This window comes from Peromyscus maniculatus, chromosome 9 (genome assembly GCF_049852395.1).
Source record: "Peromyscus maniculatus bairdii isolate BWxNUB_F1_BW_parent chromosome 9, HU_Pman_BW_mat_3.1, whole genome shotgun sequence".
Taxonomy (NCBI): Eukaryota; Metazoa; Chordata; class Mammalia; order Rodentia; family Cricetidae; genus Peromyscus; species Peromyscus maniculatus.
The window spans coordinates 8,116,922-8,143,986 of NC_134860.1; the positions used below are offsets into that span (position 1 = coordinate 8,116,922).

Below are 27,065 nucleotides of genomic sequence, written 5' to 3' on the forward strand. Positions count from 1 at the left end.
TAACAAAAATAAAAACAGGAAGTGCATGCAAGCAACTTCCAAAAACTTTGTGAGTTGACAGAAACAGCCAGCTGCCTGGGAATTCACCTGAGGTTTCTCTGCAGTGTTGGGGCATCATCTTCAGCCTATAGGCTTAGTGTATCTGACAGACTCATTTGTGAAGTAGGATGTACACAAGGTCAATAGTTCAATCTCACATTGGGTGAGAGCAGTCCACGTACCAGAAACACCTGAATTCCACTAGTGTCCTGTCATGATTCAGGATTTTAAATTCTGGAAATTGTTGACAGTTTTTAAATTCAGCTGTCCATTCTTCTTGGCTGTGTATATATGGTTTCATCTCAGCATCCCCTTCTTCTCCACATCCTTCTATTAAATGCCAGTCTACTTTCAAGAGGCATGAACTTTCAGCTGCTGTTCCATTGCATAACAGAAGCCAATGGCCCTCTGCCTGTTAAGCTGCCTTCGAAGAAAAGGGCACCGTACCTTTTCCAGGTGCGAAGGCCACTTCAGGGATGGGGCCATATTGTCCTGGCCTCAGAAGATGCCTTTTAATAAAGCCATAACCACACTTGTTTTGGCAAGAATCAGTAGTCCCTAGTTTCATGTTCTGTCTTTCCATTTTGTCCTGTTGATTTGAGGATACTTTGTTGTCCAGTGGCTAACTTTTGCCACAATGAAAGTTGACTCCATATGCAGTTTCTTCAATGCCCATATTTTCTCTGAAGTAGATTGGTACTGCCAGGAGCCGACATGTCTCAAAAAAGAAAAATTTTCTAAGTTATTAAAACATTTTAAATGCCATATTCTGTAGATCTCTGAAGGGTTTGAAGATGACCTGTCTAAAACATCTCTGCTCAATTTTTAAAACATATCTAATATGACTACAACTTCTATTGTAATGTGTATCTACTAACTTTCATTTCTTTATATCCTAATAGTTGGTAATAATAACATTCAAGGATCAGAAATTTGCATTACATTGTTAAATGAATGGTATAAATACAATTAGAAATATACATATAGCATTTTCTAACAATATCAGTTTCAAATTTGTATACAATATAAAACAATCCAATCCAATGTAAAGTATTTAAAACTAGTAATTGTCTTTTTCTTTTCTTTCTTTCTTTTCCTTCCTTTTTTTAAAAAATAAGAACCTTAAATCTAATCTCCTTTGCTTAGCCTTTTTCCTAACCCTTGACAACAACTTGTAACCAACCCCCCTAAATACTGAAAATTATCCCAGACCCAAAACCCATTATAAAGACCAACCCCCCCACACACACACCACCTCTTTGGGAATGTGGGCGTCATATTCTTAAAATTGCTTCCTGCTGGATATGGGCGAAGTTTTCTTTATCCTGAAAGAAAAATTTTAGGTTAATTGTCAAATTCTAGGAGAGGTAACTATATCCTTCATTATCCAGTCTGTGTATAATGCCAAAGTTCAGGGTTTATCTCAAGTCCTTATTCAAGTAGTCTTTGAGACTGGATCATCTCAGCTAGTCATCTCAAAATTGCTCTGAGCACCTTGTAGTTCAAAGCTGATCTGTGGATGATGTTTGTCAGCCTAATGATATTATTATTGTCCACATGGAAGTGTTGTTGTTGTGGGGCCCCATCTTCTTTCTGGAGACTTCAGTTGATGTTAGGCCTGGCCATGATTTCCTGCAGAAAACTGATAAGAGACTCGAACACAAAAACATATATATGCAGCTAGCCTTTTTTCTAGAATTAGTTAGTACTCTATATGACCATTCATGTCTTAACAAAGTTTAAAATGTATAAAAATATATATATATGTATATATATATATTAATCTTGTAAATTTTGATATAAAATTCATACTTGAAGAAGAGTTTAAAGAATCAGAATAGAATCAAAGAGTTGAGATTAGTAATAGAATGGTCCCTTAATTAATTTTGCTTTTCTCCTGTACCATAGCAGAAGATGGCCCTTTTATTCTGGCATGATACAGGGAGTTTGCATTTTCCTTTTAACAACATGCTTGAGTTTAAAGAAGGAGAGAGCCATTCTCCAACTCCAAAGTCAGCTTTAAATTTTAATTGAACTGGGACTATTAGAAAACCAATAGTGTTAAATCTGTAGATTTTTTCCACATAAGTGTGGTGGTAATCTAATTGTACTGAAATATTATTTTGATTGTATGTTAATAAATAAAGTTGTCTGGGGGTCAGAGCTATTAGAGCCATAGCAAGAGTGTGGCGGTGGTGGCACACGCCTTTAATCCCATAGATATCTGTGTGTTCAGGGTCAGAGCTATTAGAGCCATAGCAAGAGTGTGGCGGTGGTGGCACACGCCTTTAATCCCATAAGATCTCTGTGTGTTCAGGGATACAGTCAGCATTGGAGACATATGCCTTTAAGACCTAGGGGGCTGTACATTCAGACAGTGACGAGGCAGTCATGTGTTTGGGTTTACAACCAATGAGAAGGCAGAACAACATACTATAAAAAAACGAACCGACAGGAAGTAGGTCTCTTTTCGGGAAACTGGGACAGCAGGAGGAAGGGTGAGATTTTAGCTCTGAGCTCTGACTTCTCGGCTCTCTCTTTTACATTGTTTCTGTGTTTCTTATTTAATAAGACGGTTGGTTACATCTACACATAAGTTTTTAATTTTTTATTTGGTTTATTTGGTAAAAATATCCATTCCAATATAATATCTTCCCTCTGCATTAATATTCCAGTAGGAGAACGCCTAGAAGGTAAAATAACCAAAATGCAATCCAGCTTTGGATCAATACGATCCACGTGTCCTTCATGCACTTTCTTTTCTTCCAAGTCTAATTCTTTCTCAGCTTCAGGTGACAATTCTCTTGGACTATTTAAGTCCTTGTCACCTTCTAAGGTTTTGAACAAATTAGTCAGTTCATCATTTTTTACCCCAACAATAGTTCGTAGATGAGAAATATCTCCAAATAATCTTTGAAAGTCATTAAGAGTCTGTAGTCTATCTCTCCGAATTTGTACCTTTTGGGGTCTAATTTTTTGTAGCTCTATTTTATATCCTAAATAATTAATAGAATCTCCTCTTTGTATCTTTTCAGGAGCAATTTGTAATCCCCAGCAAGGCAAAATTTTCTTTACTTCTTCAAACATTATTTCTAAAGTATCTGCATTTGAGTCAGCTAGTAAAATATCATCCATATAATGATAAATTATAGATTTAGAAAATTTGTTACGTACCACTTCTAATGGCTGTTGTACAAAGTATTGGCACAGAGTTGGGCTATTCAACTGTGCCTGTGGGAGGACCCTCCATTGAAATCTTTTAACTGGTTGAGAATTATTATAAGTAGGCACTGTAAAAGCAAATCTTTCTCTGTCTTCTTCTTGTAAGAGTATTGAAAAGAAATAGTCTTTTAAATCAATAACTATGAGAGGCCATCCTTTTGCTAACAGAGTAGGCAAAGGCATCCCAGATTGTAGAGAGCCCATTGGCTGAATTACTTTGTTAATTGCTCTAAGGTCTGTTACCATTCTCCATTTACCAGATTTCTTTTTAATAACAATAATAATAATAATACAGGAGAATTCCAAGGGCTGGTTGATTCTTCAATATGCTGAGCATTTAACTGTTCTTCTACCAGCTCTTCTAAAGCCTGGAGTTTCTCTGTTGTTAAAGGCCATTGTTGGACCCATACAGGCTTGTCTGTTAACCATTTTAAAGGTAGAGCTGTTGGTGTCTTTGGAAGATCATCAGTTATTGTGCTCTGTTCTTGTATAATATGGATGGCTGGTGACCACTCATTAGAACAATATCTTCTAATATTTCTCTCAGTAACATGGGCTAGTTTATGATTTGTTTCTGAGATTGGAGGGATGTTAATCTGAGTATTCCATTGTTGCAACAAGTCTCAACCCCACAGGTTCATAGTTATGTTAGCCACATATGGTTTTAATTTTCTTCTCTGTCCTTCTGGACCTATACATTCGAGCCATCTTGCACTCTGTTTCACCTGAGATAATGTCCCAATTCCTAACAGTTGAACATTTACCTCCTGAAGAGGCCAAGTTGGATGCCAAAATTCTGGTGCAATTATGGTAACGTCCGCACCTGTGTCTACCAGACCAGACAACAAAACACCATTTATTTTTATCGTTAATTTTGGTCTTTGTTCATTAATAGAAGTTTGCCAAAAAATTTTCTTTATGTTTTCTCCTGAATTTTCTATTCTCTCTGTTTCATCATCCTGACCAGCATGATTTATTCCAATAGGCATTTGGTTATTTAATCGCTCAGAGCAGGGATTTCCTTTATGGCTGCAGGAAAGGTTTGAACTGGATTTGCAACCGGGGCCTGCGTGAGGCCCCTCTGCGAGTTTCCCGAAGACTGAGGCAAAGGATTACCCTGTCTGTCCTTTGTTGATCTACGTTCGTTGGTCCAGTGTTTTCCCTTACCACACCTTCTGCATACTCCAGAAGGAAGGGGCATTCTGTTGACATTGTTCCTTGAAGAAACATTTTTTCTAGGAATGACCTGTCTACAGTCCCTTTTCAAATGTCCTTGCTTTCCACATCCAAAATATCTAACACTCCTCAAACCTTTTGAAATTACTTCTCCTACCCACGTATCATCATGCTCATCAGCCTCAACATTAATTGTTTCTCTAATCCAATCTTCCATAGGTGCAGATCTTGCCCTTAATGGCTTGATTATTCTTTTGCATGCTGCATTTGCATTCTCAAAGCCCAAAGATTCAATTATTGCCTTACCAGCTTCTGAATCCGAGACCATTCTCTTTACTGCTGAAGGCAGTCTTTGTAAAAAATCTGTAAAAGACTCTTTTGGGCCTTGCATCACCTTTGTAAATGACTCAGATTTTTTTCCTGGTTCCTCAACTCTGTCCCATACATTCAAGGCTGCCGTTCGACATAAAATTAGGGTTTGGATATCATATAAACATTGTGTTTGTACTGAAGCATATTGGCCTTCTCCAATAAGCTGATCCTGGCAAACTTGTATTCCTTTATCCCTCCATTGTTTTTCTATGTTTTAGCCTCCTCCTTAAACCAGGTCAGAAATTGAAGTCTCTGGCTGGGTTCCAGAACACCTTGTGCAAGGTCCCGCCAGTCCTGTGGTACTATCCTATTATATGTTGACCAAGAGTTTAACATTTGCTTTACATATGGGGAATGCATGCCATAAGATACTATTGCCTCCTTAAACCTTTTTAAATCCAACATTTCAATTGGAGCCCAAATATTTTGTGTAGCCATTTGATCAGGCATCTGTTGTACGGTTATAGGATAAATTAAGGGTGACTGTGTGAAAACAGGCTTTCTTTCTGCAACCTTATGATCCCGACTTGAAACAACTTCACTGTTAATTTCTTCTGTCTGAATTTTTACAGATTTAACAAGTTCTTCTAAAGCTGTTATCCTGGCACTTAAATTGACTATCTTTTTAAATATTAAAATGTGGATTAGCATAGTGATAAGCTGCATAATTCCACCAATACTAATATTATATAGTTGTTCCATTGTTAGACTGCCTAAAATTTCGAACAAAAACCAATTTTCTTCCAATGTACACATAAAACCCATTTGTTTTTTAATGTGGAAAAAAAATCTCTTTTAGATAGTTTCCTTTAAAATATCTGATATGTTATGACTTACCAAATCTGCATAGAACAGTAGAAATCTGAGGGGATTTTCAAAGCAGCCACCTAGTGTCCCAGGTGTAAATCCAGAGAGAGAAAGAGAGAGAGAGAGAGAGAGAGAGAGAGAGAGAGAGAGAGAGAGAGAGAGAGAGAACCCACAAGAAAGCGTAGCTGGCTAAAGCTTAAATCCAGCCACGTGTTCCCTGTTGTGCCGAGTCAAGGCTTGGGTCTGGCTTCCTTAAGCTTCGAACACGTGTGTTGGCTTTACAGGCAGGGCCCTGTTCGGCAGGGCAGGTCTGAGTTGTTTGTAACACCTGTAACACCGGCTTTAAGCACCTGTAACACCGGCTTTAAGCAAGCAGGATTTAAGCAAGCAGCTCACCGATAGTCCAGCCTGAGGTCAAGCAGACCTAGACCCAGGCTAAGAAGCTGCCGCTCGGACTAAGAAGCCGACCAGCGCCTGCCGCCGCCTGCCGCTGCCGGCTGCCTGCCGCCCTTGCAGGAAAGCGGACCTGCCACCAAGTCAAGCGGTTTTTAATGGATTCTTGTCACGTTGGGCGCCAGATATTGATGTAACCAACCGTTTTATTAAATAAGAAACACAGAAACAATGTAAAAGAGAAAGCCGAGAGGTCAGAGCTCAGAGCTAAAATCTCACCCTTCCGCCTGCAGTGTCCCAGCTTCCCGAAAAGAGACCTATTTCCTGTCTGTTTGTCTATTTATAGTATTTTGTTCTGCCTTCTCATTGCTTGTAAACCCAAACACGTGACTGCCTCGTCACTGTCTGAATGTACAGCCCCCTAGGTCTTAAAGGCATATGTCTCCAATGCTGGCTGTATTCCTGAACACACAGAGATCTATGGGATTAAAGGCGTGTGCCACCACCGCCACACTCTTGCTATGGCTCTAATAGCTCTGACCCCCGGGCAACTTTATTTATTAACATACATTCAAAATCACATTTCAGTACAATTAGATTACCACCACAGTGGCCTGAATCACATAAATCAGGAATTGAGGCAGTAGTGTGTGAGTTCCCAGCATGAAATTGGAGAGATCCTGTCAAGTGGTGGCTAGTGTGAGAATGCTGTAATTTGTATTACTTGCCTGGCAAGGTATTGTGTGCTGGATGATCCTAGTAGCAGCTGCAGAGGCCTGGTCTCACATCTTAAAATGTGTCAGCAAGGCCTGGTACTGATGTCTGCTGCTCTTGGTCCTCTCTGAGATGATACAACAGCATGCATGAATTTGGCATCTCACTGAGAACATTCTATCCACTTCCCTCTCTCAGTCTCTGTTTTTCTTTCACTTCTATCTCTCTCTGTATCTCTCTGATTCTCTCTCTTTCTGTCTCTGTGTCTCTCTCTCATCCCTGTATCTTGTCTGTGTTTGTGTGTTTTTTCATATGTGTCCTTCTTCACCCTGAAATCAGGGGTCTGTGTTTGACCATGAAGAGTTGCTTATCTCAGTATCTAGATGTGCTCTCTATTGTGGACTAAGAGCCCCATTTTGGGCAGCATAGCCCTTTGCCAGTCTGTTTATCTTGCTGCCAATGTGGAATGCCTTGGGTGAATTTATGAAACTATCATGATATTGCATCCCATCCTCAGAAATGCTCATGATGTGATTTTTAGCCTCCATGTCAATATAGGCACTCTGGAATGAGAATCTCTTATTTGAAAACAGAAGAAACATCACAATTTCTAGTGGGTCATGACCCGTGATAGACTGTGGGAACTCCATAGCAAGCTAGCTGGCATGACTCCTGAGGGAGCTCATTCAGTCCCAGCTGCATCCTTCTTAACACCCTGCCCTTGCTGGCTTGTGGCCAGAAGTGCAAGTGTAAGAAGCAGCTGGAGGTCCATAGGAGCTCGAGTACATAGGAGCCAGGAAGGGGCATCTCATGGGTTGAAATAGTACAGAACACACCCTACACTCATGTGCTGTGTGACCTGTATTCATTGAATTCTTTGCTTCTGGGTCCAGACTCTACCACAGGCCAAATCCTTTCTGTGAAAAGCTCAAGATGGAACATCAGTAGGTCATGTCTGACCTGCAGAATTTCAAGAATGAGAATATGGAGGCCTCACAGAATCTCAATGAGCTGACCAAGGAGAAAGTCTTCCTTTGGTAAGTGCTCATCTTGGCAGGGCCCCCAACTGTTGTACAATGTCCAATTCTCATTTTCTTTGTCTCTGGACTGCAGGGTCTGCAGATCTGCTTCTAGTTTTTCTGCTTCTTAGCCAGCAGCATTAAAGTAGATTTGGACTATGCCTCTTTACTCAATTTTGCTAAGGGATAGAGAAGCTGTTAGCTCCTCTAGCACCATATTGTCATACTCAGTAGCCTCTGGATCAGTGATTATCAACATTCCTAATGCTGTGCCACTTTAATACATTGTTTCATTGTTTTGATGACCTCAAACCATAAAATTATTTTGTAGCAACTTCATAACTGTAATTTTGCTTCTGTTATGAATTTTAATCTAAATGTCTTCATAGGACATCTAATATGTGTCCCTTGTGAAAGGTTCCTTAGATCCCAAAGGGTTCACACACACATATGAGAACCTCTGGTTAGGTAGAAGAGCAATTGGCCTCACGAGAGGGTTGTCAGGCAGGGAGTGACTGTTATGGGATCTATGCACCCTTCGGGTTTCCCACTTCCTCATGTGTACTTGCACATTACCTGCTGGTGTTTCTTCATGACAGGTGATTAGGAAAAGTGGGGTACTCTTCTTGTTTTTGGAAGTGCATGGCTTTCTGTTATTTTAGGGGGGTTTCATAAATAGTTTGATTCTTGCAGGAAATAGCTCTTCTCTGCTTTTTGCTTGAGTGCCACTCTCATTACTGTTGAAGGTGCTTGTTTACATTTTCCTGTGAACCTGGGATAAGGTTGGGTTGCTGAGACATGGAGTCAGGGGAGACCAGTGGAGGCTGGCAAAGTCTTACTATTTGGAGTGTGTTTCCAGTGATCTGCAGAGCCGGCTCCTGATGGAGCAGGCTCAGTTGAAAAAGAAGTTAGACATGCTGAGGCAAGAAAAGGAGAACTTACTGGAAGACTGGGTCCTGCTGAAGTACCACTTGGGTGATTTGCAAGTGCTCAGTAAGGATCAAGAGGAGACCAGTGACCTCCAGGACCAGCAACAGCAGGTAGGACAGGCAGCTGGGTCACAGTAGGTCAGCACCATTTACTTATGTAACCTTACCAAGTCTACCCATCCAGACGCCTGTGCTCTATCTCATCACTTTCCTCCTCCATCCACCCATCCATCCACCCACTTCATGACATAAAATTGTTCATTCTGTGTCTGTGCATTAGTATTTCTGGGAAGTGAGTCTCCTCTGAGAATCTTGGTCATTGGCATGCAATCCATGCCAATACTCTTCTTGAACTGGTAGTCAAAGGGGAGAAACAGATCAATCACTCATCACACAGCTACATGTCATTATGATGGGAGGATTGCTGTACACAGACTTGAGTTCAAGAATAAAAAATTCTCTAACCACCTCCACACACACTGACTAAGCAGAGTATGCTCCCCTAGGCCATTTTAGTTCCCAGGGATGGAAAGCCAAGTTTGGGGACTTTTCCTAAAGGCTGGTGTGCTTATTCTAAAGAGAACTGTCCTCTATCACTTTGTTGATTTCATCTCACTCTTTTCTCTATCTCTCTCTGTGGTGAGTGAGTGTGTGTGTGTGTGTGTGTGTGTGTGTGTGTGTGTGTGTGTGTGTGTGTGAAATAGAGGCACATTTGAGTGCAGTGCACATTTCATGTGGATGACATCTAGAGGAGACCACTGGGTTTCTCTCTTTGTCAGTCTCTGCCTTATGAACTTGAAACAGGCTTTCTCATGTTCCTATGAAATTGAAATTTGGTGAGAGTGACTTAATAGCAAGCTCTTGGGATTCTTTGTGTGTGCTTGCACTTGTGTGAGAATGTATTGTCTATACTATACTCAACCCTCCACTAAGGACACAATCTTGAAATGAACAGGAACAGCAAAGAATGGAAGAGAGACTCCAGAGCTTGCTGAAGCGGAGGGAGCAGGTCAAACAGCAAAAACACTGGGCAATAAAGCTGCAGCATCATTTGACTGTCTCCCAGATGAGGTATGAACCCAGGCTGAAGTTGGGGTATAGAGCCAACTGGGTCTCCTGTACCAGAGCTCTCTGTCCTTCGTGGGCTTTTGCTTATCAGCAAGACTCCTTGCTCCAAGCAGGGGTAGACCAACACAGAACTCAGAGTATTATGCTGGTCCTATCAACAAGAACTTTTGTCCAGCAAACATTATGTTTGATACTCCCTGGGTCTATGCTTGTGTCCCATCTCTCCCTTCTGATCTCTCTGGTATGTTCTCAGCAGGCTTTCCTTGAACTCAAAGAGCTCTGCCTGCTTATGCCTTCAAAGTGATGGGATTTAAAGTTATGTCTCACCATATCTGAAATTACATATTTATTCAGGAATAACACCTGTAGGGATGAGATTCACATCATTGTCACTATTTGATGTCAAACTGGCTTTCTTCATTGTCTGAGCATTACCCATGTAAAGTGTACTGGGGATATAATAAGTTTAGTCATTGGTAGGATGAACTCAGCCAGATGTCTCTGCTTAGAATTGTTCAGAACCTTCACAGAATGTTGTGGAACAGACTTCTCAGGGAGTACCAGGATGTAGTTTCCCAGCTGTAGACCTAAGGATAACACAGCTGGTTTTGTTTATTCTCAGAGTTCATAAAGTTGCAATGTTCTCAGACACATGAATCAAGAAATGCTGCTCTAGCATGACAGGCTCTATTTTGCAGGAGAGCTGATTTTTCCACATCACCTTATTCAGCTGTCTAGTTTGCAAAGTTGTATTAAGTCTCTATATAAAAATGAGGTGGTCAATGAAAAACTCATCATGAACATTCTGTGTATCTCCACTATGTTGTTATGTATGACTTTAATATGCTATTCCTTTTGTTTAAATGATGTCCCTAGACTGTAGGAAAAAGGCCTGTTCTCATAGAGCACAGAACATACATTACTCATATAAACATCTGATACTTATGGGCAGAAAAGAATTCAAGGTCCAGCTATTCTGTGACACTTATCTCTTAGGGATCCAAACAATGACTGCTGCCAAAGTTCAGTGTTGACTGTTCAGCACAACTGAGTTTCTGTGATGTCAGATTGGCAGGTCACATGGCAGACCCCACCAGGACTCTGCCCTAACTGCCTTCCTCATCCAGGTCAGAAAAACTCCTACATGAGATGGAACAGTCCACAGCTCAGGATGAGAGCCTCCTGCCCACAGAGCTGCTGCTACAGCAGGAGCACTAAGTGTCATAAGCAAGTGAGCCACCATGACATCCCTTCTCCAGCAACATGGCATTTGTGGGGTGGAGTTCTTCCTTGATTCTGGTTTCCTATGTGTGAATAGGCCCTGAATTTATCTAACCAGTGACCCAGCAAATCTGTTTTAGATCTGATTGCCTTTTCTTCTCTGACAGCATCCTTTACAAGAACTGAGGAGGTCGAAGGAAGCCATACTCAACCAGAAAGCCCGACATTCTCCACTGTACAGTCAAGGCCTCCTCAGAACAAGACATGTACTTCTAGCTGTAGAATCACAAAGAGGAAAATATCAACCACCTTGCAAGTGGTCCATCCATAATCTAACTCATGTGTCTCTCTAGTTATGGAGTAAGGAAACCATCAGGAAGACACTTGAGATAAAAAAAACCCACCAAGAATTATGCAGAAAAAGCTGACATTTACCAGCAAGTATTCCCAGTGAGGGCCACAACAATGTAGAGAGAGAATATGTTTCAATTCACAGTTGCTCTGAAAGTTTATTGTTATGAACTTTTGTTAGCCGACTGAGTCCCCAGCTCTTCATATTTGGATGGAGATATGTCAGTGGAAACTGTGTTGATGTCCTGCTGTTACCCAGACAGACCACACAAAGGAAGTATCATATTCTCATTCCTGTCCAGTGCTGGAGCTACTCAATTTCCTGAGCATGTGATGGTGAAGAGAATTGTTCTGAGAGATGTTTTAGGAAGGATGTCACCATGAGCTTTTATGTCTTTTGGTAAGAGATGCTCCCTGTGTCATTTTTTACTCTTGAGTGGGCACACAGACACATGTTGGCAGACAGAATCATATAGTGGCCAACATGGCATAAGATCAACTTTGGCAAGGGCTTAACTTAAAAGCCCCAGAGTGGCATGACTGCACTTGTCTTGAAGAGACCATGATGCCAGTTATGGTTGTCTTCTAACTTGTGTCCAAATCCAACCACAGGGTATAGGATAGTGCCAATAAATCTGCAAGAAGAGAATGCTTCTTAGTGTAAATAGTTTTGTTTTGCTGTTGTGTTTGTTTCAATTCAGGTTTTGATATTCTTTGTTTTGTTTGGTGTTTGATACCTTTTGGTTCTTTTGTTCTTTCTTTGATTTTATATTTGGCTAAGGGTATATACTGGATATACTAAATGCCCCTTTAAAGTCCCTATTGAGTCGAATTTCTGTAATTTCATAAATAAAAAAGCAATTTCCAACTCTTCATTCTTAAAGTAGCTTTAGTAATCAGATGTGTATTACACTCCTGTAACCTTAGAACTCAACAGGCAGAGATGGATCTCTGCAAGTTCCAAGAGGCTTAGGCAGGGTTGCAAACAGGGATGGTGTCTTGGGTGTGAATCACATGGCCTACAACATGAACATCCACTTCATGATGGAAAAAGATCCATATTCAACATATGACTCTACATGATTAGCTATTCCAAAAAAGGCAGAGACTAGATACACACATGTTTATGTTCATGACATGATAATTCATATCATTTTTTTTTAAAATATACCTGTGTTTTCTAATACATCTCAAGAAATGAGAACATTTCTTATAGGAGTATAAAAATGAGGAAACTCATAGTTATCTGCCTCTTAGAGGCAGTGTATTAGGAGAGAGACTGTCCCCTTCCTGGCAGCTCTGAGTGCCCTGAGCACTCACAGCACAGAGAACATCCCACAGCAAGCCACAGAGGGCCACTTGTCTGGGCTTTTAGATCCTGCTAGGGCAGTCTCTCATCTGCCAGTCACTTTCTAAACATCCTTCTTATTGATTAGAGATCTTAAGGAAGGGAAGAGCCATTCCCTGGGCTGTTTTTGAAAAGTTAGTCTTCAACTCCCTACACATAAGTAATGAAAAGGTTCTAATGAGGCAGAGAGAGCTCTCTGGCTTTGTAAGGAAGAGGTACTGAATGACATCCCCTGTGTCTCTGAGAATAATCCTAGAAAGGACAACTACTGGCTAATTGAGGAAGAGCTCAGTAGCACATAGGTTAGGGCTGTTGGCAGTGACCCTAACGGTAACTTCCCTGAACATTCTATTGTACCCTGGAGAGCCCTGAGCAGCCTCTTGATGTCACCACTGTTGAGGCAACACCAACTGCCACTTAGGGCATTTGAACAGTGCCTCTGGGATTCACAAAGACATTTTGGTGAGACTGAGAAAGCTACTTGGGAAAGAGAATGGACATCCTGGAGAAGAGAGAGAAGCAGAAGGAAGCTGGTTATCTGTCTCAGGGTAAACATCAAGAACTAAATATTCCAGGGGAAGGTGCAGTCAGTTTTGTGCAGGGGATGGGGAGCTCCCTGGAGGAGTTAGGCCTTGAGCTGGGCCTTTCAAGAATGGGACTCAGCAGCTGGGAGACTCTGGAAAACAATGAGCCTATCCTGCTTCTCTGGGTTCCTAAATAGCAGACACAGAGAGGGATTTCTGAGGTTTGTTTGGCAGAGATCCAGGAATTATCAAGTCTGCAGTTACTGTGCTGGGGGAGCTCCTTAATTTCATTCAGAGTGGAAACAGGGCATCAAGAGGCACAGGATGATAGATGAGGGATCCCTGACAGGATAAGGTGCTGCTGAAATTCAGCATCAGTGGATTCCTTTATGTTCCGTGGGTATCTGATGCTATTGACAGGTAGATTAACTCCCCTGGCATTCACCAAGCTCCCAGCCATTCAATTCCTCTTGGTCCTAGACACCGGTGGTCAAGGCTTGGTGGTGCTAAGCACTGTGGACTCCAGGACTTAACTTACATCATATCAGATATGAGCTGGTGTTGTCCGCTAAACCAGAATTGCTGGACTAGCTTATGACTTCCAGAGCCCATGGGATTGCAGTGGGAATGGAGGCACATATCTAGACATTGTGGTGGGGGACAGGGATATGACTTATGTGCCCCAGCTTGAGGATAGATGCCCTGTTCTTCCAGGACTCCACAGATTCCAAACATTCCCTCTTTCTCAGGCCTCTACTTGGGACTTAGTGTAAGTATTACAGCTTTAAGGGGAATGGCTTCCCCAACAGAAGTGTTACAGCTCAACCCCAGCAGGAAAGGTTTCCCCAGTGTAAACATAACATCTCTGTTCTGGTAGGGGGAGGTTTCCCAATGCAAGTGTTACAGCTCTACTCTGAAAGGTATCCTGGCAATCAGGAGACAAGAAATACCACAAAGTTACACCACACAACATGCCTCACACAATATATTTATTGGGAGAGAAAACCCCAAGAGGGTGACTCCTCTCCTTGTGTGAGAAGCCACAAGTATTGAGCAGAAGGCAGGCTATATAGGGAGATTCTTGAGAGTGGGGAACTTTCCAGTTTGGCTTGGGGTTGGTGGGACTTTTGTGGACTGATCTTGGGGCAAGCTAGGAGATTGGTAGGATTCTTTTTCCTGACCCTGGTCATGGCCTTGGGAACAAGTCTGGGTCAGAAGGTTCTTTCCTTAACCTGGTCTTAAGGGTTTCGTGGTTAAGTTCTTATATCTCCTGGCCCTGTGCCATCCAACTATACAATTACACTTGTGTTTATCTACCTCCAGGGACTACTGGAAAGGCATCATCCCAACTCTCCCCTCACTTAGCAGGATCTGGGGATGAACAAGGTGGAAAAACTGACCATTCAGCTACAGAAGAAAACCTGTTAGAGGAATGAACTACTTGGAATCCTGGACCATAATACAAACAATGATTTGAAAAGCAGGTAGTTGTTATGCCTAATTCTCTGCTGACTGGCTTGAAACCACTGTGTCAAGTCCAAGATTTCTCAGAGAAAGGATGAACTCCGTGGTGTCCTCATGCCCAAATTAATTTTCCAAAGTGCATCTGAGAGGCAGAACTTGATGCCTGGGTAGGGGTGAGATGGGGACACAGGCTGTTCTGCTTCATTCAAATGAAAAGCAGAGCCTGTGGCCTGAATCACAGTATAGAAGCAGTAGTGTGTGGTTGCTCATTATGTATTTCAAGATGTCTTGACAGGTGTTGGCGTGTGGGAAGTACAGGGAGCTGTTAATTTGTGGTGAATCTTTAAACTTAACTAGCAGGTGATTGTGTGCTGATTGCTCTTGGTAGAGTGTCTCATAGTAGGGATAGTGGTTGTTAGGATAATAAAGGGGGGATTATAGGAGTGATTGAAAAAGATAGAGGACACATCAGAGGGTAACATGGTCAAAGTCATACTCAGAATTCAATGACAGCCAACAGGATTTGGATTGTGTGTTCTTAGACATAAGGGTGATAAGCACACAGCAGTTCTGTCCAGGTAAGTGTGCCTCACAGCTGATGAATCAGTGAAGAAGAGGTTGCCTGAGATGTCCTTGAAGACTGACAGGCCCTCAACAAGACAGTTTTTAGTGAGAATTTGTAATTTAGTTCTCAGGCTTGGGCAGTGGGTGAGGGGAGTAAGGAGCTTGTGTCGAGGCTTATTGCTTATGTGCAAGAATTTTGGTAGTCTACTGATAATTGTAACTTTACACCATGGTGATCCAATAAGATACAGAGTGTTATTCCTTTTTTGTATCTGTTGAGGTTTGCCTTGTTATTGAGTATGTATTCAGTTTTAGAGAAGATTCCATGAGGTGCTGAGAAGGTTTATTCTTTAGTGTATGGGTGACATGTTCTATAGATGTCTGTTAAGTCCATTTGAGTCATAACAACTGTTAGTTCCCTTCTTTCTCTGTGTAGTTTCTGTCTGGCAGACCTGTCTATTGGTGATAATGGGGTGTTAAAGTCTCCCACTATCAGTGTGTGGGGTTTGATATGTGATAGAAGCTTTAGTAATGTTTCTTTTACAAATATTGTTGCCCTTGTATTTGGGGCATAAATGTTCAGAATTGAGACTTCATCTTGATGGATTTTTCCAGTGATGAATATGAAATGTCCTTCTCTGTCTGTTTTGATTAATTTTAGTTTAAAATCTATTTTGTTAGAGGTTAGAATAGCAAAACCACCTTGTTTCTAAGGTCCGTATGATTGGAAAATTTTTTCCCAACCCTTTAGTCTGAGGTAATATCTGTCTTTGAAGTTTAGGTGTGCTTCTTGTATGTAGCAGAAGGAGAGATCCTGTTTTTACATCTATTTTGTTAGCCTGTGTCTTTTTATAGGTGAATGATATGAAGAGATATTAATGACCAGTGAATGTTTTTCCTGACATTTTTGGTTTTGGTGGTGGTGATGTGTATGCGTTTCCCTTCTTTGAGTTTTGCAGGTATGAGATTATCTATTGCCTGTGTTTCCGTGGGTGCAGCCTACTTCCTTGAGTTGGAGTTTTCCTTTCGGTACTTTTCATAGCTCTTGATTTGTGGAAAGGTATTATTTAAATCTGATTTTTTTCGTGGAATATATTGTTTTCTCCATCTATAGTGACTGAAAGTTTTTCTTGGTATAGTAGTCTGGGCTAGCAACCATGGTCTCTTAGTGTCTGCAAAATGTCTGTCCAGGACCTTCTGGCTTTCAGGGTCTCCATTGAGATAGTGGATGTAATTCTGATAGGTCTGCCTTTAGGTGTTACTTGGTCCTTTTCCTTTGAAGCTCTTAATATTCTTTCTTTATTCTGTATATTTGGTGTTTTGATTATTAGTTGTGAGGGGACCTTTTTTGGTTCAGTCTATTTGGTGTTCTGTAAGCTTCTTGTATCTTCATAGGCATGTCCTTATTTATGTAGGGAATATTTTCTATAATTTTGTTGAATATATTTTCTGTTCCTTTGAACTGAAATTCTTCTCCTTCTTTTATCCCTAATATTCTTAGGTTTGGTCTTCTCATGGTATCCCAGATTCTGTGGATATTTTATGTTAAGAATTTATTGGATTTGATATTTTCTTGACCAATGAATCTCTGTCCTCTATCATATCTTCAATGCCTGAGATTCTTTATTCCATTTCTTGTATTGTTTGTTATGCTTGCAGCTGTATTTCCTGTTCATTTACCCAGATTTTCAATTTCCAGAATTTCCTTGCTTTGTGTTCACTTTGTTGCCTGTATTTCAATTTTCAACCACTTGCAATTTGAACCACTTCCTTCACTTATTGGATTGTTTTTTTCTTGGCTTTCTTTAAGGAATTTATTCATTTATTTTCCATTTTTTTGTTTTTTTTTACTCCATTTATTTAAGAGAACTTTTCATTTCCTCTTTAAGGGCACAGATGCTGGGAGAATGTCAAAACAACAAGCTGAGGTTATTCAGGAACAGGGAAGCCTTATGTACCCTCCACCCTTCCCTGGGGAGGGGCCCTGAAGAATATGTACCTGCTGGTGTGACATAGTTGCCTCTCATTGGTCCAGTTCATCTCCAGATCATGTTTCAGCTGCTGTTGCTAAGGCCCTTAGGCAGACTCAGATTGGCTCTCAGTATCTTTTTTTTACTGGTTTGGGCCAGCTGGGCCACAAGCCTGTTAGGGATGAGTCATCCCACCCTGCTCTTCTTCCAGTTGGTGTGGGTGGTGCTTGTGCTCTAGGTGTTGCTGACTTTGAGGGGGATGATTGGCCAGGGATAGGATGATGGACTCAGTGGGCTTGGGTGTGAGTAGGTCTTGGAGGTTACAGGGTCCAATACGTGGCATCTGTGGTGGCAAAGCTTGGCTGCAGGACTCTTCCTTGCTGGCCCACTGCTGGGGTAAGATGGGAGTGGGGCATGGGATGTGTCCCAGGGCCTAAGGCCTAGGGACTGGGGCAGTTCACCTGGGAGACCAGTCACTCACCTCTTCCTCCAAAAGGTGCAGGTGCTGCTGGTGCTGCTAGGGGCTGCTGATTTTGCAGGGGATGGTTGGCCAGGGAGAGGATTGAACTCACAGGAATTGCACCAGGATAAACACCTCTCTCCTTAGGCCAGTGGTTCTCAGTCTTTTTAACACTGTATCCTTTATACAGTTCCTCATGTCATGGTGACCCCTCCCTAACTATAAAATTATTTCATTGCTACCTCATAACTGTAATTTTGATTATGTTATGAATTGTAGTGAAAATATCTGATATACAGGATGCCTGACACTTGACCCATGTGAAAGTGTGCTTGCACCCCCCAAAGGGGTCATGGCCCACAAATTGAGAACCTCTCCCTTAAGTCATGCTTTCTGGATATGCATAACAATTTTATAAAATAGGATAAAATATTGTAGACAGAAGTCAAATCAGGTAATTTACTATAGTAAACCAGCATATCATTTTACCTCTTAAGTCTTCATAGAGAAGCTTAAATAATAGTTAACATCAAGTTTATACACAGTAGTAGCATCTGCTATCGGAAAGCTAATGTACACTTAGCTACCTGGTGTAATTCATATAAAAGATGATGTAGAGTTAAGTATTTGTTATGAGTACAGATCAAGGTCATCTTTTAACTTTACTTGAAAATGTCAGGTCAGTGAAATCAGAGTTAGTCAGTTACCTAAGCAAAATACATCCATGGCAAGAACAGCCCCAGATGGCAAACATAGCTTACAGCTTTCTATAAACAAGCCCAGTTCCCTATAGTACTCATTCCCAAACTATTATCAAATATCTATTCTTGAGTAATCATGAAACTATTAAAAACAGTTTCAAATATTAGAGGAAGCACTTGCTCACCTTAGTGAAGAGACTTTCATGGCTTAGGGGCAATAATGTGACAAGAGGCAGAATAATGGATTCAAGTTATATTGTGTGGCAAATGGCACTATAAATATTTAATTAAGATCTTCCTTACTCATGTAGACAAAGGCTGAATGTCAGTACCACCCTTTCAGTTCACAAAGCATTTGGACTACCAACTTCCTAACATTCCCCTGTAAGTCCTGTTTGAAGCAGTGTGGCCTCCTTTTGGGTGCTGATTCTGATTTTAGTCAAGGATGAATCAGTCCATTGGTGTGTATACTAATTTCCACATATACAATTTTACATCACTTTACTGACACAATACTAATTTCATTAGCTAGACAACACAGATTGTTTATACTTTGACTTGTCTTGGTTACTATATGCATATGCTGTGCCTAAAACTAAGAATATTAATATTATGATACTATTATCACTTTTATCCCTAAGAACCAAAAATTCAAAATTCAAAGCCCTAGCTTTGAACCCCAAGTGTCGATGTGAACACAAAATGATTTTATCTTCTTTATATATAGAAAAATCTCAAATGTAATAGCATTGTAAGACTTTAAAATGTTCATGTCCAAATGTCAGATATCAATTATGTCCATTGTAAGTTTAAATATTTGAGTAATTTTATTGTTCGTCTTGTCAATTTTGAGTAAGTTCACCAACTGCAATTACAGGGACTTCTCATAAAACAGCACAGCATCCAGCCTAAATGTACCCTTGTTATATGGACTTGAGTTATACCAGCAGTATGATCCCTATCCCCATTCAGCTGCCAGTGCTCAGGATATACAATGAACATGTTAGACTTCATAGATAGAGCATGCAGTCACAAAACCTAAACCATGAGGAACTACATTCCAAATAGTCAGAGCTCCTCCACACCGCAGAAAACTGTCAAGGACAAAGGAGACAGAAAGGAAATGTGTGGGTTCTGAGTATTAGACAAAAAAACAGTAAACTTCAAGAACAAGAAAGTGACTTGGGATTTAGAGTTTGATGACAATAAAGACAGTTATGTGTGGTGATATATTATGTACCCTAATAAAATTTGCCTGAAGTTCAGAGAACAGAACAAAGCACTAGATTAAAAAGCAAGGCCAGGCAGTGGTGACACATACCTTTAATCCTAGCACTCGGGAGGCAGAGATCCTTCGGGATCTCTGTGAGTTCAAAGTCACCCTGGACTACATGAGATTGATTCAGTCTATGAGAGAAACAGCCAGACAGTACTAGCACACACCTTTAATGCCAGTACTTGGGAATCACACACCTTTAATTCCAGCGCTAGGAAGGAAGTAATATGGCTGGGCAGAGAAAGATATATAAGGCATGAGGAGACAGGAACTAGCCTTTTTCAGCTATAGGCTTTTCAGATGGAGAGCCTTTCAAGCTGAGGACTCAAAGGCTTTCAGTCAGAGGATTCTTGGAGATAGGATCTCGCCTGCCATTTGGCCTGAGGATTCAGTAGCAGATTTGTGCAAAGATATTAGGTGACTATAAGACTCAGCAAATTGGTTGCTACTGATGCTAGAAAGAACATTGCCATTTGATGGGGCACCTGAGGGGCTTCTGAGGGACAAGAAAGTTCTCTGTTAAATCTGCCTGTTGACCCGGGCGGTGGTGGTGCACGCCTTTAATCCCAGCACTCTGGAGGCAGAGGCTTGCAGATCTCTGTGAGTTTGAGGCCAGCCTGGTCTCCAAAGCAAGTTCCAGGAAAGGCGCAAAGCTACACAGAGAAACCCTGTCTCGAAAAATCAAAAATAAAAACAAACAAACGAACAAACAAACAAATAAATAAATAAATCTGCCTGTTGATTGTGAGACATCCATTTATCATGAGTCACTTAATACTGCATTTGTTTTGGGTGTTTTACGAGTTTGCTTTTAAAATACAGCAAGGCCTGGGGTTGGGGGATACGGCTTAATTGAGAAAGAAACTGTACAATTCTGATGAGTTCAACACCAGCATTCACTTAAAAAGTCAGAACAGTGGCACATACCTGTGATTATGTACCTCTCAGAGGTATGTAGGGCAGAGATTGGAAATTGCCTGGAAGCTGGAAGGCCAGCTGGATTAGAGGACACAGTACATCCCAGAAACAAGAGAGACCTGCCTCAACACAGTATAAGGGGAGATCCAAATCCTGAACGATGTCCTCTGACATGCACAGTGTCCTAGTCAGGGTTCTGTTGTTACAATGAAGAACCATGATTAAAGCAAATTCAGGAAGAAAGCGTTTATCTGACTTACACTTCCACATCACTGTTCCTCACTGAAGGAAGTCAGGACCAGAACTCAAACAGGACAGGATCCTGGAGGCTGGAGCTGATGCAGAGCCCATGGATGGTGCTGCTTACTGGCTCACTCACCCCAGCTTGTTCACCCTACTTTCTTTTCTTTTTTTTAGCTGAGGATCGAACCCAGCACCTTGCGCTAGTAAGCAAGCGCTCTACCACTGAGCTAAATCCCCAACCTCACTCTACTTTCTTAAACAGACCAGGACCAACAGACCAGGGGTGACCCCACTCACAATGGCCTGGGTCCTCCCATGTTAATCAATACTTAGGAAAATGCTCTAAGGCATTCCTACATCCTGATCATATGGAAAAATTTTAGAAATATGGATTCCTCCTCTTTGAAACCTAGCTTTTATCAGGTTGTCATAAAATTGGACCTCACAATATATAAGCTGTGGGATGTGATTGCCCACCTTCACACACACACACACACACACACACACACACACACAAAGACATACAGTGTTCTAATTTGCTTTTCTAAATCTTGAAATGGAAAATGTGAATAATAAATCGCCCACGTCCGTGGAACTTAATAATCTGATGTAACTGTTCTATTGTGGGCCAAAGGATACTAATTTAAAGTGGAAAAAGAAGGAAAATCTGGAGATAATTTTAAAGAGGGAAAATTAGGGAAGCATACCATATTGGAGAAACATGTCATATCTGACTAACAAAATACCGTATTAGTGTTACATAAGCAGTGGGTATGGTTGACAGAGTAGATATTGCAACAGATTGCAGTGTCCAGAAACTTTGTACAGTGGAGAAAAAAAGGATACAAGCTGGCAGGAGAAGAATGGACCATCAGAGCATGTCCTGAAAATATGGCAAGTTCTACATAGATTTCTATTGTTATAATAAAAGTAAAAAAAAATCCCATTTAAAAAAAAAGTGATGAGTTTTTTCACCTCACAGGTTACAGTCTATCAAGGGAAACCTAGGCAAGATCTCAAGACAGGGACTTGAAACCAGAGGAGCACTGCTCACTAGTCACCTCAGCTACCGTTTCTCTATGGCCCAGGCTCACTTGCCTACAGAGGACTGAGCTCTCCTCCATCAATTAGCAATCAAGAACATGCCCAAGAAGCATGCCTGCAAGCCAGTCTTTTGGTGTCAATTCCTCAACTATGTCTCAAGTAGACAGCTGAGAAGAGCCATAACAGCAAGCCAGAAAGCAGAAAATATAAACTTCAGCTTACTGCAAAGAAAATTGACCCTCCATGAATAGGATTCTATGTCCAAAGTGAAATTTCAATTGTAGGAAGAATAATTTAATAGAATTTATGGAGAAAAATGAAACAATATTTAAAATAATGAGTCACAATAAGCCCAAGCCACAAAGGAAAAGTTGGTAAATTTGACAATTGAAGCCCCTTCTGGAGGCTGCAGGGTTGACATGGGGAGGGGCTGTTGGCTGACAGCACCTTTGAGCATCCTTCCAGTGTTTTGGTGGAGGAGTTCCCATCAGAAACCCTACTCCTTACTACAGAGACCAGGACCCAAATACAAGCTTGAGTCAGCAACTGCATGACAATAATGAGGCCAATAAATGTCATCATAACCATAGGATCTACAGCTGACTCAGATGTACCTTTGATTATTATCACTCCTTCCTTTCACTCTCTAAGGGAGCCATTTGTTCATGAATATTAGTGAAGAGGGGAATACTACTGTGATGACTATTCTTAGTTCTCAGTATGAATACATCCGGTATTAACTAATACCAAAATATATAGGGCACACCTATGGGAGATTTCTCCTTAATTTGAAGTAGGAAGATCTACTTTCAGGCTGAATCTTTGAGGTAGGAAGTCACACTTTTAATTCAGATCTTAAACCCAAATGTAGTCTGGACCATTCCTGCTAGAAGCCTGATGGAAGATATGGAGGAAGTACACTTTTACTCTTTCTCTGCTTGATCTCTCCTTGTTAGCACATCTTGTTAGCATTAGAGCTCTAATTCTATAAGATTCCAGCATATATTGCATACCAGTAGAGACATCCAGTCGGTGGACGAAGCATCTACTGGATTATTGGACTTTCCATCATAGCCAGCCATCATTGTATTGGCTGAACCACAGCCTGAAAGTCATTCTAATCTGCTTTCTAGATATAGAGATATTGAGTTTATAACTTCTGTTACTCTAGAGAGCCCTGACTAATACACCAGACATGTAGAGAAGACATTCTAGAGTAGTTTATGTCTCAGCTATGTCACAAATTCCCAGTGCCCACCTTCCCTTAACCATTCTTCGGGTGATGCTTTGGTGTCAGCCTTCTTGGCTTCTATAACATCTCAGTAATGACAGTAAAATAGCAAATGTCCCAAATCTCTCAAATGCAATGCAGAGTAATATAATTAAATGAGTGTATCAGATGGAAAGGTTCTAGGGTAAGTGAGAAATAGAAAGCATTAAGAATAGAAAGACTTAGCTATTGTGGTCCATGACAACGCACGCCCCCCCCCCACACACACATGAAGATCAGAGGACAATTTCTCAGAGGTTTGTTCTCTCCTTCAATCATGTAAGTCCTGGGGAAGGAACTCAGGCCTGCAGGCCTAGCAGCAGTTACCTTTGCCCCCTGAACCATCTCTCCTGCTGATCACATCATCCATGGAATTGATGGGGTTTGTATCTATATTGATGTTGTGTGTGTATATATGCCTTTTATTCATAAAGAGTAGATTATTTTTATGCTTGATTGACAGTGCCAGTCTGGGACCCCACAGGATTACTTCCTCTACACATTAACTCTCTGATTCACTGTCAGTCTCAGAAGGCAGATCTGGTCCAGGGGAGCTTCCCAAAAATAAAGCACTATCTGGAAGAAACCCTTCCTCAGTACACAATGAGATCAGTTGTGGTTAAAGAGCACCATCAACCATCCCTCTCCTTTCCTAGCCTTGTACAGACATGCTCCTCATGACTGGCATGTCACTCTGGCTGGTCTGAAGCTTACTCCCAACACTTACCTGGTGCATCAATAGGCACCCTTAAACACACCTTGACCGTCAGGAGGATCTTCTCAATTCTGCATTTCATCAGATGGCCCTAATCTGCATTGTCATCCAGGATGAGGTATGAGAGACCTGCTTTAAGCCTGACAATAAGTGATGCTGGAGCAGGATCTTGAACCCACCAGCGCCTTGCATGAATGCCTGGCGTCCTAAGTCAATTACAATGCTTACAAAATATGCTTGTCCCTACTGGTCTCCTGAAATTTTCTCCTTGCTTGCGGGTGATTCAGTCAAACTAATACAGCATACATAACTAAAAGGACGAAAGTCAAGTCCAGGATCTGGAGAGAAGGCTCCTCCATTTTGAGTAGTTTCTCTCCCAAAGAACAAACAGAACAGCTAAAAAGCCTCTTTAACTCCAGGTTCATTTGGAATCTGATGCCGTCTTCTGGCCACTTGTGGAATTACATGCACATGGTGCATAGCCCTGCAGCAGGAAAAATACCCATAGATATAAATAAAAGAAATAAATTTTCATAAAGTTCTCTGACATTTTAGCTGAAATTTGGCAGTCCAAGAAGTGCACCAACAGCTCCAAAGTATCCCTCATGTTCTAGAAACAATGCATCCAGGAGGAATTGATCCAGAGACTGTATTCATTATTTGTCACTGGGAACCAAAGGATAAAAGAGTAACACTATTTGTGTTGATTTTAAATGTCAGAACAGTGAGCTCATGAGTTTGCTGCCTGGAAAGACCTCTGTAATGGGAAGTATTCCTCATTGATTGTCCCCTGTGTGTATATATAGCCAGCGTTCTATCTTATATGCAATGCAGCCTCTTGATTGTTGAACTTTCCTAAAAAAATGATTTTTTATTTATTTGATGTAGCCAGCATTGTAGTACTGTATATTCAAACACAAATCTTCAAATCTCAGCAATGTTTGCTTATGCAAAATAATTAATACTAAATATTTGTTGAGTCTGTTTTATGTATATTTGGTTACTAGTGAAGAGGAAGTAACATACTCTGTATCATAATTTATTGTACTGGCAATCAAAGATGATCATTTTCTGTGACTTTAGAAATGTTAAGGCAATATTAATATTAACTATGGTAGTCGTTTTATAACATATCCTCTTCAACATTATGAACACAGAATGACCTTTCCCCATAAGTACGGTTTTCTCTCAGTTGATGAGTTGAAATACTGTATTTAAACATGAACCTGACTTTTTCTTTTGAATCCCTGAAATTTTTTGCACTTATCTGGTGGCGTTAAGTTTTCTTTATTTCATGCATCAATCAGTATATGTGTTAAGATGTTTACTGTTTTAAAATGGGGGCATAATCACATGCTTTGGAATCTGCCTAAGTCCTCAGACTATTCAGATGGAATTTGGTTAGACTGAGTGACATTCTGTTCTTTCCCAACTATGTGTATCTCAGACTCAAACATACACATTTCTCCCTTCTCATTAAGACAACTATGAAAGCTGATTTTTAATCTGCTATAAACAGCAAAGGGCAGAATCAGATGTTGTCTAAAAGGGTATTTTGAAACTGTGTGAATTTGAGGTAGTATTGTTGAGTTACAAGTGGATCAGTATTTATGTTTTTTGGTCATAAAAGCATTGCAGATCCAAAATTTGTCTTTGCTTCTGCCTTGGAATTTATTCTTGTTTTTGAATTCCTGAAATTATAATGTTAAATCTCTCAGATTTTACATTTGCAGTAACATTTTAGAGGCCAGTAGTGTGTCATAAAGTTGAATCTGTAAGGGAAATGGACCTGTATTAATTACTAATATTTCTGGAAATAACCTTAAAGAGGTTAGAGATTGTCTGCACTTCAAATAGTATTTCAGTGTGGTTTCTGAGACCCTAGTGCTCTGTAGTAAGAAGTTTCCACCAGACTGTCAGGAGGTACTTGATAAGACAGATCTCCGTGTAGTTTTCAGATTTTATGTGCAGGTATTTAAAATTCAGTTCTCTTCACCTAAAGATATGAACATACAAATAGTATTTGGGGAGTGTTTGAAGATAGTATTTGCCCAGTAGACTGCTTGGAACTTTGAAATCAGCCCACTCAGACATTGAAGTCTACCATGATGTCTTTGTTGTCAGTGTTTGCCAGAGCAGTGACCAGTTCCAGCTAGAATGCCACTGCTTCCTTTATTATAAAGGTTTGGACTCAAGGGTTTATGCAGATAATAAAATAATTAAATGATAGAAACTGCAGTTTTTCTACCTGTGGAAATTCTATTAATCAGCAACTATAGGTTTAGAGCCGTCTTTAAGAAGAGGTTGAATAGTGTTCATATTCACTTGATCACTATGCTTTGGGTAATGTGGAACTAACATTTTGTCATTTGGAACTGAGATTGCCTACTAAGATCCATGTAACATGAACCAACTAGCTATTTACCTTTTTCCAAGTGTAATCTATAATTATGAATTAATAAGAACACAGAATCATGATTGATAAAGGCTGCCAAGATTCTAATCTGCTTTACATTGTTCTTGAGAAATTCCCTGTAAGCATACTGTCATAAATAGGTTTGATTCTAATATCAATCAGCCTAATGGAAGGTCTGTGTTTTGGTATTGGGGGTTTTGTTTGTTTGTTTGTTGGTTGGTTTTTTGTTGTTGTTGTTTGTTTTGTTTTGTGTGTGTCTTTTGGTTTTTTTTTTGGGGGGGGGGCGGTTCGAGACAGAGTTCTCTGTGTAACTAACAGTCCTGGATGTCCTGGAACTCTCACTACATAAACCAGGCTGGCCTCGAACTCAGATATGTTGCCTGCCTCTGCCTCCCGGAGTACTGGGATTTGTGCACCACTACCGCCCGGCTAAGGTCTGTGTTCTTAAACAGTGCCATTGAATAGAACTAAAATGTAAACCATGTATAACTGTATATTTTCTAGTAAACACATTAAAAACTAATAAGAAATAGATGAAAAAAATAAATCTTTTTTAAAAAATTGCACAAATTCCTAGATAAAACCAAAAGCACCAAAAACAAAAACAAAAACAAAAAACAAAACAAAACAAAAAACTGTCCCAACATGCCTTGGAATTCATTCTGTCTGCAGTCTTCCTATCACTGATGCTATATTCCAAGGAAACCATGCCCAGATATCTCTGGGTTTCCTAATTTCTTTTTTTATTTTAAACACTTTATTATTCACTGATAGTTTCACATCCTGCATCCCAATCTATCTCTACCCCTTATCCATTCCTTAAGACATTAGCTCTGCCTTT

The 27,065-nt window shown here is 40.6% G+C and overlaps 1 protein-coding gene across 3 annotated transcripts in view; it reads left to right on the forward strand.

The window, feature by feature from the left end:
- The window catches only part of LOC143267250 (disks large homolog 5-like), a 47,799-nt gene that overhangs the window by 5,137 nt on the left and 15,597 nt on the right, over nucleotides 1–27,065 (forward strand). The window contains exons 3-7 of one of the 3 annotated variants that reach the window (XM_076544342.1): nucleotides 7,617–7,760; nucleotides 8,602–8,782; nucleotides 9,627–9,742; nucleotides 11,128–11,711; nucleotides 14,507–14,666. In XM_076544342.1, the coding sequence (XP_076400457.1) occupies nucleotides 7,675–7,760; nucleotides 8,602–8,782; nucleotides 9,627–9,742; nucleotides 11,128–11,146 (402 nt within the window). In that variant the 5' untranslated portion in view covers nucleotides 7,617–7,674 and the 3' untranslated portion in view covers nucleotides 11,147–11,711; nucleotides 14,507–14,666. Of the gene's footprint in view, nucleotides 1–7,616; nucleotides 7,761–8,601; nucleotides 8,783–9,626; nucleotides 9,743–11,127; nucleotides 11,712–12,988; nucleotides 13,208–14,506; nucleotides 14,668–27,065 lie in introns of those variants that run through there. The other 2 variants (XR_013042196.1, XR_013042197.1) reach the window with 2 other exon arrangements.